Below are 14,265 nucleotides of genomic sequence, written 5' to 3'. Positions count from 1 at the left end.
TTTTATCACACTTATCACCTCATCAGGGAGGATTTCTTTTTTTTTTTTTTAATTTTGTAATCTTGTATTTATAAAAGGTAGCTGAATTAGAATAGTATTTTAGAATACTAGGAAAGTATAAAGCACAACTTTCGAAATAGTTTCCCCACATTCGACAACTGAGGACCTTTAAAAGAACTGCCACATTGAGTGGCACTCAAGAGGTGGGGGAGTAGAACCCTTTCTTTTCACTTTCTGCCTTATGTATTATTAGAATACTTTATAAAAACATATAATTATAGTAACTTTGAAAAATTATTCCACATTTTGAAAAATTGTATCTACCTAACTGCATTCATTCACTCAGTAAGTATGTCCTGAACACCTACTGTGCACCCGGCACAGTGTGTGCATGGAACACACATGCCTCTGCCCTGTGGCGGAGGCAAAGTGCTGCAGGGAAAGGCAGATAGCTACACAGCTATCAAGATGCTATGAGCACATCAACAGGATTCTGTGAGAGAGAAAAAGGCAGAATTGGGAAACCTAAAACCTGCATTCCTAAGTGCCATTTTAGCTGAAACCAGAATGATAAGAAGGAAAAGCTGGAGGCAAAGGGTTCTGTCAGAGGGAGGAAAGGCTCCCAGAGCCCAGGATATGAAAGGGGGCACGAGGAGGGCAAGCACACAAGACTGGGGAAGGCCCGACCTGGCTCAGCGCGGCGGGAGCCACTGAGGGCAGGGCGCAGGCTTGGCACTGGCCAGATCCCACCCATCTTTTAAAGACCTTTTTGGCTCCACATAGAGACTGGATGAGAACGGGACAAGAAGAGGAGAAAAGAGATCGCGTAAAAGGCTAACTCAGAATCTCTGAGTGTTTTCTGTTTATTAGACAGAGACATATTATAACTGCAAACCAGAACTTCTGATTAAATATATGAGATGACCAGTGTCACTTTGGTGAGTTAGAACAAACACTTCTCATTTTAATTAGCCTTGAAGCCTTGCGACATAAATATACAAGTCTCTTGTGTGTGTTGTGTAAAATAATAAAGATACATGCAGACTCTTTAGAATTTGGAGAGCCCAGATGTGGAACCACTACTGTAAGACCTCACAGGAAAAAACTTCAGATTAGACTTTATAAAAATGGCCCCTCTGTCCTGCCCCCATCTTTATAGCTAACCTTCAAACTCAACAGTAAAGAAGTCTTTCACCATTTCAGTGATATTCTTCAAAGTTTCACTTTTGGAAGGGATATAAACTAATTGAAATTTATTTTTCAGAGGAAATTGATTGAAGAATTCTGGCAGAGAAGTGATGTCAATTACTTTGTAGTCTACAGGAGGTCTCTTTCTTGGCAAACTACCAAAACGAAGATATATTATAACTGCACAAAACAGTAACGGCATCAAGATTTCAAGGACTGTTACCAGAGTCTTTCGTTTCTAAAACAAAAACAAAAGCCATATGTTAATCCAAAATAGAACACAAGCATTAAGACACTACATGTGTTCTTCCATTAAGAACACTTTCAATCAACTACACTTCACTAATAAATATGCTAATCCAAAATAGAACACAAGCATTGAGTCACTACATGGCAAATGTTCTTCCATTAAAAACACTTTTAATCAACTATGCTTCACTTATATATGTGTGTGTGTGTGTGTGTGTGTGTGTATGTGTGGGTGTATATATATATATATATAAAAGAATGCTTATATTTCTTCCAGCCACCCTGTACAACATATGAAAAAGGAAAAAAAAAAAAACAATGAGAATTAGCTAGAAACATCTGCTTTTATCTTTTCTGTAACACCAATGGCTAGAAATCAGTAGCAATGATGGTTATCTTCAGTAATTAGAACTAACGGAATTACCACAGAAATGTGGCTCATTTACAGAAAAGGGCTGCTTTACAAGTTCTTAATTTTTTCTTTACTCCATGATTAGAAACCAATTTAACTAAATCATTCAGTTCCTCCGAAGGAGACTCACATTCTCCCTACAGATATCCATACCCACCTTTAAAATGAAATTCTTCCAGAGAAGAAGTTTTAAGTTCCTGAACATCGCCATTTTTCTAGCTGAAGAGGAGTGATCGCCGCTAGCTGGGAGACAAATGGGGAGATGTTACTAACATTAAAATCCTGAGTGGCTCTTTGGGCCTGGGAACGCTCTCTGCTCCCAGGCTTTCGGAGCCCCGCCTGGACCACTTTTCCTCCTTCCGGTCCAGCGGTGCTGGCCCCTCCCCTCCCTGCCCTCTGAGTATTAAAGTGTTCCAGGCCCCACCTGTGGACTCAGAGCAGCACCACTCTGTAGGTGCTCTCACTCACTATTTTGGGTTTAAATCCATCTACATGATGACTTTTTAAATTTACATTTCCAGCCTTGAGTTGCTTCTAGACCCAAATGTTCAACTGCCTGCTTGTCATCTCCACTCAACCTGCCCAAACAAGTCTGCTCATATATTTCTCCTGAAACAGATCATTCTTACAGTCTTCCTCTCCTCAGACAATGTCAGTTCATTCTTCCAGTTACACAGGGTTACTGACTCTACTTCTGAAATAGAGCAGAATTCAATCTTTTTTCACCACCGCTTCTCTTGGCACCCTGGTCCAACATCGCCTCATCTCTCGCCTGAATGCCTGCAAGGGCCTCTTCAGTGGTATCACTGTTCCTGCCAACCTGCAGCCCATCCTCCCTGCAGCAGCAGGAGCGATCCTGTCGGGCCACATCCACTCCTTCACTCAAAACTCTCCCGTGGCTCCTGTTTCACCGCAGGGAAGAGCCTGGCCTTGCTAATAACAATGAGCATCCCATGGGATGCAGCCTGTTAGCTCGCTCATTGCTCACCCGTCCCCTACTCTACCGCCCCTCCTTCTGCACTCCCATCACAGGCTTGAGCAGAGGAGCCAGGTGTCCACCCCACACCTTTGCCCCTGCTGTCTCCTCTGCCCAGCACACACTTCCCTCTCATGTTGACATGGCCAGCTCTTCTACTTTTTTCAGATCTTTATTTAAAAGTCACTTTCTCAGCCTTTCTTGATCATCCTATATAAAATTTCAAAACACTAAACATATTGTATCAATCTTCCCTGTCAATTTTGCTTCTTAGCACCTTTAAACTATTTAACTTGATATTTATCTGATTTAATATGATTTCCCTACTAGAATTCACACGCTTCAAGAAGGCAACAATTTTTTGTCTTTTTTTTTTTTACCACTGAATCCCCAGACACAAGAGTAGGGCCAGCATGGGGTAGTCAGTCAGCAAATACTGAATGAATAAATAAATAAATTAAAGGGCTGACAATTTTTGTAGGAATGTGGTTGGAACAGACATAATTGTGAGGAGACTAAAATGCTGGATAGCACCAAGTTCCTTCTCTTTTCAGTCTGTGTTTCCCAAGTGTAACATATGCTTTAACTTTTAGATACTACCACAATGAGGTTTTCTTTTTCAGAAAAATATTTTTCCATTGAGGAAAGAAAATGCATATTTTTCCTTCAGTTAAAGTACCTCTGATGTTGCACATTAGCAGTTAAAGAAACTGGGGACTCCCCTAGTGGTCCAGTGGTTATGACTCTGCTCCCAATGCAGGGGGCATGGGTTCAGTCCCTGATCAGAGAACTAAGATCCCACACTTCCTCACCACATGGCCAAAAAAAAGAAAAAGAAATTAAAGAAAGAGCATTATGACTAGTACATGAAGTATCACTGAATTTTACAATTTTTAATGGCTAATTATGTGCTATGTGAATCTCCCCTTGATGAAAAATAATAGTGAATGAAGTGATGCATTTACTTAGTCAGCTACTGCTGCCATAACCTTACATGACAAACTCCACACCAGAACTCAGTGACCAAGAGCAACAGGCATCATTTACTTCCTGCCTATGGGTCTGCTGGAGATTTGTGGCTGTCCTGGCCTCTTGGGACTGGCTGGACCTGTCTACAGGTCTGTCATGGGCTGTATGGTGTCCCCTCAAACTCATATGTTGAGGTCCTAACCACAGTATCCCAGAATGTGACTGCCTTGGGAGTTTGGACCTTTAAAGAGGTGACTCAGTTACAATGAGGTTGTTAGCGTGGGCCCTAATCCAATCCGACTAGTGTTCTTAGAAGAGGATGAAGTCTGGATACACAAAGAGGCGTCAGGGATGCAGAGCACAGAGGAAAGACCACGCGAGGACACAGCCAGAAGACAGCCGTGTGCAAGTCGAAGAGAAAGGTCTCAGAGGAAACTAAATCTGCTGACACCTTGGTCTCAGACTCCCAGCCCCCAGAACTGTGAGAAAATAAATTTCTGTTCTTTAAGTCCCCCTGTCTATGGTATTTTGTTACGGCAGCCTGAAATAATACCAGCCTGTTCTGTGTCTCCTCAACCAGTCACCCACTGTAGCATGTTGTTCTGGTAGCAAGAGGCCAAGACAAACCACACAGGTACATGGAAAGCCTGTGCTCACACAACACTTGCTAAGCATCCTACCAGCCAAAGCAAACCCCATCCCAAGCCCAGTGTCAGCGCAACAGGGGAAGAAACGAACTCCTCTGGTGAGAGCACTGCAGCATCACATGGTGAAGGGCATGCATGTGAAATCTCATTCAAGGAAAGAGTGAAGAGCTGGGAACAATATCCATCTACCAAACATTCTGCATTTAATTCTTTAAAAATTCCATTAGAATTTGCCAACCTAAACCCTCACCACTGAAAAAAGGACATATTTTGGCTCATTACTGGCCCAACACAAAAAGTAACAGCCAGAGACAATGAGAATACATGGTTTTCTCTGATCACAGTTCCAGTTCAATGGAATGGAACAGCAAAATAGTAAGAGCAGATGGAGGTTTTCATATCTTTTAAAATTTGTGATAATACAGATATTCTTTTAAAAGAACATCTGGACTTCCCTGATGGTCCAGTGGTTAAGACTCCAAGCTCCCAATACAGGCAGCACAGGTTCAATTCCTTGACTGCTAAGTTTCGTATGCTGCCAGAAACAGCCAAAATTTTATAAAAATAAAAGAGCTTTTATTTAGATGCTTGTAATATACAACAGGAGTTCCCTCATGTCTCAGTGGTAAAGAATCTGCCTGCAATGCAGGAGTCCCAGGAGATACGGGTTCGAACCCTGGATCGGGAAGATCCCCTGGAGGAGGAACGGCTACCCACTCTATTATTCCTGCCTGAGAAATCCAATGGACACAGAAGCCTGGTGGGCTACAGTCAAAAAGGGTCACAAAGAGTTGGACACGACTGAGTGAGCACGCAGGAGGGCACGTACAACAACCAGCAATCATGTGTTTAAGGCACTGTCTCTGGGCAAAATGATACCATAAAAAGACTGATCAGTAGTGGAGCTCATCTTCATGGAACCCAGTGAAGAAAAAAAGCCTAGTGAAGAAAAATAATATGTACGAAGGAAAACATTACAGCACAAGTAGAAAGTGAGAATCAACAGAGATGCACTTAAGGGTAAACAAGCTGACCAATGAAACAGAACACAAGCCTAGAAAGACCTCACAGGTATACAGGCCCTTGTTTATAACAAAGCTGACACGACAGGACACAGGGTTCAAAAAACTGCTCAGTCAACTGGGCCTCCAGCATATACACAATAGCAACTTCAGATGACATACAGATCAAAACGTGAAAGATAAAACAATGAAGCTTTTAGGGGAAAGCAGAACATAGTCATGACCCTACAGTAGGCAAGTATTTCTTAAATATGACTCCAAACCACTAAATACAAAGAAAAATGATAAATGGAATTATATCAAAATTAAGAATTTCTATTCTACAAAAGATGTTATCTATAATGCACTTGTTGTTGCTGTTGCTGTTGCTGTTGTTGTTCAGCCGCTCAGTCATGTCCGACTCTTTGCGACCCCATGGGCTGCAGCACGCCAGGCTTCCCTGTCCTTCACCATCTCCCGGAGTTTGTTCAAACTCACGTCCATTGAGTCGGTGATGCCATCCAACCATCTCGTCCTTTGATGTCCCCTCCTCTTCCCACCTTCAATCTTTTCAAAACGACTGGTATACAGAATATTTAAAGAGTTCCTACAAGTCACTAAGAAAAAGACAGACATCCCAACAGAAAAACAGGCAAGAAATCTGAACAGATGATTTCCAAATGAGATACCAAATGGCCAGTGAGCATGTAAAAGTGTTCAACCTATCTGGTCATCAAGGAAGTGCATTTTAAAACCACACAGCTGACACTGAGATGGGGATCTTTGCACAAGAAGTTTATTGAAAAGCACTCTCGAAATCAGTGCTTTGGAGAGTAAAGGAAGCAGGCCTGAGCAGAGAGAAGCCAGGCCTCAGTGGAGTCAGGATGAAGGCCTCAGTCACTTCCGTAGGCTCACAGCATCACAACAGAACACAAAATGTGAATTATCAGCCTCATGCCCGATTATGAGGACTCTAGGATTCAAACAGGTCCCAGCAAAGCAGGGAAGGGATTAAGGAAACTCCATTTATGCTATATTTGGGGAAACAGATGGCTGAGACAAAGAAAAAAGGGCTGAAAATAAGCAACACAACAACTATTCAGAATTTCTACACGAACACATTGCTAGTCCTTTGACCCACCAATCCCACTTCTAGGAATCTATTCTACAGACACAACCTGCACAAACATGAAATGACACATGTACCAGGTTATTCACTGCAGCAGTGTTCATAACAGCAAAGAACTGTAAACAGCCCACCAGTAGGGGATATAAACAGTTACATAAACCGGTGTTTACCTAAACAATGAAATCATATGCAATCTTTAAAAGGGTGAGGGAGAGTTCTATGTACTAGCAGAAATCTGGGATCTGCAAGATACATATGAGAAAATATATCTTCTTATTTATAATAAATGTGAGAAAATATATGAGAAAAAGAAGAGAGACGAAAGAGACAAGATTATAGACATAAAAGGTAAGAAAGATGCAGATAATTAATGTCCCTGAGCACAGAATCATGTGCTGGTGTTCTTGGGTGCCATAACAAACAGTACAGACTCCATGGCTTGAACAACAGAAATTTATTTTCATACAGTTCTGGGGGCTAGCGGTCTGAGATCAGGGTGCCAGCACAGTCAGATTCCCCCAGTGAGGGCTTAGCTCTTGGCTCGCAGATGGCCACCTTCTCGCTGCACCCTCATACGACGGAGAGAGACCTCCCTCTCCTTCCCTCTTCTCACAGGACCAGTCTGTCAGAGTAGGGTGCTACTCCTACAGCCTCATTTAACCTCCATTACCTGAAAACTCTGTCTCCAGGTGAGTCACTGGGGGTGAGTGCTTCAACACATGAATTTTAGGGGAACACAATTCAATTCGTAGCCCATGGCATAATTAGAACAGAAAACATAACAAAAGAGAAACAGACTCATAGACATAGAGAACAGACTTGCTGCCAAGGAGGAGGGGAGAGGGAAAAGCATGGACTGGGAGTTTGTGGTTGGTAGATGCAAATAATCATATTTAGCATGAATAAACAGCAAAGTCCTAATGTATAGCATAAGGAAGTATATTCCATATCCTGTGATAAACCATAATGGAAAAGAATATAAAAAAGATTGTATTTTTTAAAAAAGAACAGAAATATACATAGATATATAGATACACGTTTGTATTAGGAGAAAACATGCTTTAAAGGATGGAAGAGCTGAATTTGGAAAAAAAAATTTTTTTTAAGATCTTCATGTTCCAGTAAAAACCTAAATAGAACTATAAAAATAGAGACCATCCTGGTGAATCACTGAACATTATGGATAAATATTCCTACAAGCATCCAGGCAAAAAAAAACAAAAATACCAACTCACATCACTGACCAGAAGGGAGAAAATCATCAAGCCTCCCTCAGTCCTCTCCCCAGAGACTGTTAGCAAACAGTGCAGGAGTCTCCTTAGAGGATGGAGGCAAAGGGCACAATTCTAAGACCTTATAATCAGCTGGGTTAACAGGCAGATATTTTTAAGCACGCAAACATCAACGGACCCATAAATACCCTGGGGAAAAAAATTGAGGACGAAATGCAATCAGTGCTCAAATAATTCCAAATAACTCAGAAATGGGTCAACTTTCACAAGAAAAGTACTTTTACTGGGCAGTGAATCTAAAGGGCGTCTCAAACTTGAAGTGTCCACAAAGGTACTCTTGATTTTATTCTCTCTGCCTTGTCTACTATCCAGCTCAGTAAACGGTAAGTTTATACGAGATGCTTAAGCCAAAATCTAGGTTTGAACCTTAATCTCTTTCTCTCACCTCTCATATCAAATCCATCAGTAAGTCCTAATGATTCTGTCTCTGAAAAATATCTCAATATCGTCCACTTCTTTCTTTGTGTTTTTCATTTATAAGTATCAGAAGTCCAATTCAACCTCACTTAAGTACTCCCCCCCCAAAAGAATTCATTACTCACATAACTGGAAGTCCAAAGTGGAATAAGCCAGAGAACACAGCTGAATCCAAACAGTCAAATAACATAATCAGAGTTTTTTTCTCTCTCCATTCTACTTTCCTCGTGTCTTCTTGTCAGTTCAGTTCAGTCGCTTAGTCGTGTCTGACTCTTTGCGACCCCATGAATCACAGCACACCAGGCCTCCCTGTCCATCACCAACTCCCGGAGTCCACCCAAACTCATGTTCATCGAGTCGGGGTAATTCCATCCAGCCATCTCATCCTCTGTCGTCCCTTTCTCCTCCTGCCCCCAATCCCTCCCAGCATCAGGGTCTTTTCAAATGAGTCAACTCTTCGCATGAGGTGGCCAAAGTATTGGGAGTTTCAGCTTCAGCATCAGTCCTTCCAATGAACACCCAGGACTGATCTCCTTTAGGATGGACTGGTTGGATCCCCTTGCAGTCCAAGGGACTCTCAACAGTATTCTCCAAAACCACAGTTCAAAAGCATCAATTCTTTGGCATTCAGCTTTCTTCACAGTCCAGCTCTCACATCCATACATGACCACTGGGAAAACCATAGCCTTGACGGACCTTTGTTGTCAAAGTAATGTCTCTGCTTTTGAATATGCTATCTAGGTTGGTCGTAACTTTTCTTTCAAAGAGTAAGTGTCTTTTAATTTTATGGCTGCAATCACCATCTGCAGTGATTTTGGAACCCAAAGAAATAAAGTCTGACACTGTTTCCACTGTTTCCCCATCTATTTCCCATGAAGTGATGGGACCAGATGCCATGATCTTAGTTTTCTGAATGTTGAAGTTTAAGCCAATTTTTTCACTCTCCTCTTTCACTTTCATCAAGAGGCTTTTTAGTTCTTCTTCACTTTCTGCCATAAGGGTGGTGTCATCTGCATATCTGAGGTTATTGATATTTCTCCTGGCAATCTTGATTCCAGCTTGTGCTTCTTCCAGTCCAGCGTTTCTCATGATGTACTCTGCATAGAAGTTAAAAAAGCAGGGTGACAATATACAACCTTGACGTACTCCTTTTCCTATTTGGAACTGGTCTGTTGTTCCATGTCCAGTTCTAACTGTTGCTTCCTGACCTGCATACAGGTTTCTCAAGAGGCAGGTCAGGTGGTCTGGTATTCCCATCTCTTTCAGAATTTTCCACAGTTTATTGTGATCCACACAGTCAAAGGCTTTGGCATAGTCAAGAAAGCAGAAATAGATGTTTTTCTGGAACTCTCTTGCTTTTTCCATGATCAGCGGATGTTGGCAATTTGATCTCTAGTTCCTCTGCGTTTTCTAAAATCAGCTTGAACATCTGGAAGTTCAAGGTTCACGTATTGCTGAAGCCTGGCTTGGAGAATTTTGAGCATTACTTTACTGGCGTGTGAGATGAGTGCAATTGTGCGGTAGTTTGAGCTTTCTTTGGCATTGCCTTTCTTCTTGTCAGGTGGGCTCTAAATACATGGGGCTGCAGGGAGATGGCCCCCAGGAGCTCTAGGCTTATATCAAAACCCCAGAAAGAAGAGAGTCTCTGTCCTGGTCGTTTCCAAGAGGACTCTTAATGGGTTAGCTTGAGTCCCAGCAGGGTGGCAGATGGAAGGAGGGTAGGGAAAAGTGGCAGAGAAGCGGTCAGCATCTCCTGAACCATATGGAACACTTATCCCCTTACACACCTACTTATACACAGACAAAGAAGCTTTCTGTTATCAGCAGAAATCAGGAGGGCGGGGGGGCAGGGGCAATTTCTGTTTTCTCCAGAAAACAGAAATTCATCCTGCATACAAAATTTCTAAACTTCTCTGCCTGATATAAAAAACCATCTACATACAACATAAAACACACTCGCTCCCTCTCCAAAAAGAAGGTCTGCCAGGTTTTGTGCAGTTTCTGCATCCAGGATCAAGGTTAGGCTGTCGGGCAACGAGCATTCCTCTGGTCCCGGTGTGCATGTGACTCCCCAGGGCATAGCAATTTGTGCTAAAAGATGAGAATATGATCACCCAAGTCACTTAACAGATATTGAAAAGGGGTAAACTGGTTGAATCTGCGATCCTTCATGGCCCTTCACAAGTAGGAAATAGGAGGCAATTTCCCTTCTGAGCAGTCACAGAACCTTAGTAGCTCACTTCCTATTGATGTGATTTTTGAGAAGTGCCTAGAGATTACCTTAGGGTTTGAGAGATTACAGAGTTTTATTTATTAAACATTTCCCCCACTTCCAAAAATAAAAGTCCATCAAAATATCAGTCTTTGCCAGTCAATTTACATTATGTTGGCTCCCTAAGCTAGGAATTAAAACCAGATACTCTGCTCAAGCACAGGGCTTGAGTCTGGATGGCAGCCATGGAGTTCTGTCTCTTTCCACAGATAAGGTCTCTCAGGTTCTCGGTTTACTTTTAGAAGTCATAGCCCCTGACTCTGAAAGGACTGACATATTGATGTGGTTCCCTTCCCTGAAATTAGTTTAGTGGAGTTCTTGTTGAAAATACATTCAAGACGAAAATTCATCATTGTTGGTATAATTCTACCTTAAAAGTGTACACGCAAATCATCCTTGGGATCAAAATGTCCACCACATGAAAACAGGGTCAACATAAGTGAGTCAAAAGAGTTCATACACCTCCATGGACTATTTATGAAAACACAGTTGTATAACCATAAAAAAGTCAGCATTCTAAAATGCTGAATAATATTGAACATATTCCTAGATCAGAATGCATTGAAAGTAAATATTAATAAGATAAAAACACTAAGAACAGGAAAAATAAACAAAAAGCCCCACAAATCTTTGAAAATTACAAACTCTCTCCTAAACCACAAAATACTATATAGACCAAGAAAATGAGAGGCTACAGGCCACAGGCTGGCAGAAAACATTTACCAAAAAACATATGTGATAAAGCACTGTTATCTAAAATATACAAAGAACTCATATAACTAAACAGTAAGAAGATGAAAAACCAGACTTAAAAATGAGGAAAAAAATTAATGAGATAACAAATAAGTACATGAAAAAGCTCAACATTATTGATCATAGGGAACTGCAAATAAAAGCAATGAGATAGCACCACACACCTATTAGAATGGCCGGGCCTTCCCTAGTGGTCCAGTGGTTACGAATCTGCCTGCCAATGCAGGGGACATGGATTCCACTCCTGGTTGAGGAAGATCCCACATGCCGTGGGCAACTAAGCCTGTGTGCCTCAACTACTGAGCCTGCATACCCTAGAGCCTGTGCTCCAAACAGGAGCAGCCACCGCAGTGAGAACCCCACACACCGCAACTAGAGTAGCCCTCACTCTGTGCAGCTAGAGAGCCCTCACCCAGCAATGAAGACCCAGTGCAGACAAAAATAAATAAGTAAATGAATGAATAAAAAAAAACTATTTTTTAAAAAGGCAATACGGTATTAGCTGAAGCACAAGCAGGCAAACTATGGCCCGTGGACCAAATCCAGCCTACTACCCATTTTTCTACAGCCTGTAAACTAAGAATGGTTTTGACACCTTTTACTGGTTAGAAAAGCTGCCCTCAACTACTATTATTGAACACTAGCTTTTGAAGATTAGCTTTTACAGTACTTTTATGTGAAACTTATACTGTGGTACAGCCATTTTGATAACAACCAATGTTGTTTGGTTGTCACAAGTAACCGCAAGGTGATCTAAGCACTTTCAATGCTGTCAGAACACAAGAAGTGCAATCTCCATCCCCAGACAAATTTGCAGCAGGTAGATTTTCCAAGGTCAAACTACATTTCAGAAGCATTTTTTCAGACCTTAACAAAAATGCAAAGGAAATCTTCATATTTCAAAATCCATTTAACTGTGCAATAGGGGAGCTTGCACCTAACTTTCTACTGAATGTGATGAATCTGGAATGTAAGAACAAGCTAAAAGGACAGAATTTAATAGAATTTGATCAATGCCTTTCAAAGTCATGAACGCACTCTAAATCATATGTTCATGATGAAATATGCAAATCTCATTACAGATTAACATTTACAGTCAATTTTGATGGTAGGGGACACTGTCTTTGAACACAGCTACACAGTATGCTATCCCATAAAAAAGAATTCCATTCTTCTCACTAGTAGATATATGTTTTGAAAAAAACCACATTCAATTATTATACTGAATCCCACTAATAAAAACTTTATGGAAATTTGCTTTGTCTCATGTAACAAGTAGCCATATGATATTTTCAACTCTGCCTCTTGGCATGGAAAGTCAAAAAAATTTGCTATCTCACCCTTCACAGAAAATTTTCCAAATTCTGGGCTAAAATATCATATACACACAGATCAACGGAACAGAAGAGTCCAGAAATAGACCTACACAAATAAGGTCAATTTTTTTTACAACGGACCAATTCAATGAAAAAAGAGTAATCTTTTTAACAAGTGGCGGAGCAAGTGGAATCCATACAGGAAAAAATAAACCCACTTTGATCTATACTTCAATCCATTAAATGAAATTAATTTCAAATAGAACACAAACCTAAACTCAAAACCTAATAGGAAAAGTTTCTCTACTGGACCGTTTCCATGATATTTCGTTGTTTCCCATTAAACATGATGAGAAAATCTTTATTAAAGGAAAATATTTTTGTAAAAAAAAAAAAAACCTAATAGAAAAAAAGAGAACATCTTTGTGACCTTGGATTAAGGAAAACAGTCTTAGCTATGACACCAAAGTCATAAAAGAAAAACTAATAAACTGGACTTCACCAAAATTAAAAACTTTTTCTCTGCAAAAGACTGTAAACAGAATAAAAAGACAAATCACAGACTGGGGAGAGAATGTGTGTAAATTGCTTACTGACAAAGGAGCTGTATCCAGAATACATAAAACTCTCAAAACTCAATAATAAGAAAACAAACAACCCAATTTTTTAAAATGAGCAAAAACACTGAAGATGCTTCACCCCAGAAAAGATACATGTATGGCAAACAATGGAGAAGGAAATGGCAACCCACTCCAGTATTCTTGCCTAGAGAATCCCATGGTCAGAGGAACCTGGTGGGCTGCTGTCCATAGGGTCGCACAGAGTCGGACACGACTGAAGCAACTTAGCATGCATGCATGCATGGCAAACAAGCCCATGAAAAGACGCCAACATCATCAGTCATGAGGGAGATGCAAATTTAAACCATAATAAAATACTACTACACAGCTACTAAAATGGCTAAAAAATTTTAAGAGCTGGCAAAGTCACAGAACAACTGAACTCTTACACAGAGCCAGTGTCAATGCAAATTGGTAGAGCCACTTGGGAAAATACTTTGGTGGTGTTTTTTATAAAGCTAAACACACACTTCCATGCAATCCAATAATCCCATTCTTAAGTTTTTACCCCCCAAAATGAAAATATTTATTTTCAAATGTAAAAATTTTCTTTTGACACAAGAACCTGTCACAAATGATTATAAAAGGCTTTACTCATAATCTCCCCAAAATTGGAAACTGAGCTATAAAGCACTTTTTAAAGTATTTTATATGTTTTGATACATTGAATACTCATAACAATCCTTTGAAGTGGGTACTATATCATCCTCATTTTATACATGGAAATCAAGGCAGAGAAGAGTTAAGACATTAAGATCTGGGCTTCAGTTCAACACTGTGTGGCCAGAGCCCATAACCGGTTTTAACCACTACAAATGAATGCCTCTCAATCACTGAATGAAGGACTATGTGTACAGCCCTTGGTCTAGAAGGCATCCCCCAATTATAACATAGTCCTCTGGAAACAACTGGAGAAGCCCTATTCTAAAATTCCGCATTGAATATCAGTAACTACTGTATATGCTAGTAAAGTAACGTTCAAAATTCTCCAAGCCAGGCTTCAGCAATACGTGAACCTTGAACT

At 40.7% G+C, this 14,265-nt stretch overlaps 1 protein-coding gene across 4 annotated transcripts in view; it reads right to left on the bottom strand.

Annotated features, from left to right (window-relative positions):
* Positions 1-14,265, bottom strand: part of LOC109578063 (ATP-binding cassette sub-family A member 17-like) — a 111,479-nt gene that overhangs the window by 93,242 nt on the left and 3,972 nt on the right. For 3 of the 4 annotated variants that reach the window (XM_070779473.1, XM_070779470.1, XM_070779472.1), the window contains exons 2-3: positions 2,007-2,092; positions 1,165-1,426 (exon numbers count right to left, since the gene is read on the bottom strand). In XM_070779473.1, the coding sequence (XP_070635574.1) occupies positions 1,165-1,426; positions 2,007-2,060 (316 nt within the window). In that variant the 5' untranslated portion in view covers positions 2,061-2,092. Of the gene's footprint in view, positions 1-1,164; positions 1,427-2,006; positions 10,126-14,265 lie in introns of those variants that run through there. The other variant, XM_070779471.1, reaches the window with a different exon arrangement.

Source organism: Bos indicus, chromosome 25 (assembly GCF_029378745.1).
Source record: "Bos indicus isolate NIAB-ARS_2022 breed Sahiwal x Tharparkar chromosome 25, NIAB-ARS_B.indTharparkar_mat_pri_1.0, whole genome shotgun sequence".
Taxonomy (NCBI): Eukaryota; Metazoa; Chordata; class Mammalia; order Artiodactyla; family Bovidae; genus Bos; species Bos indicus.
The sequence above is the reverse complement of the archived record's forward strand: the minus strand, read 5'-3'. Positions and strand labels throughout refer to the sequence as shown.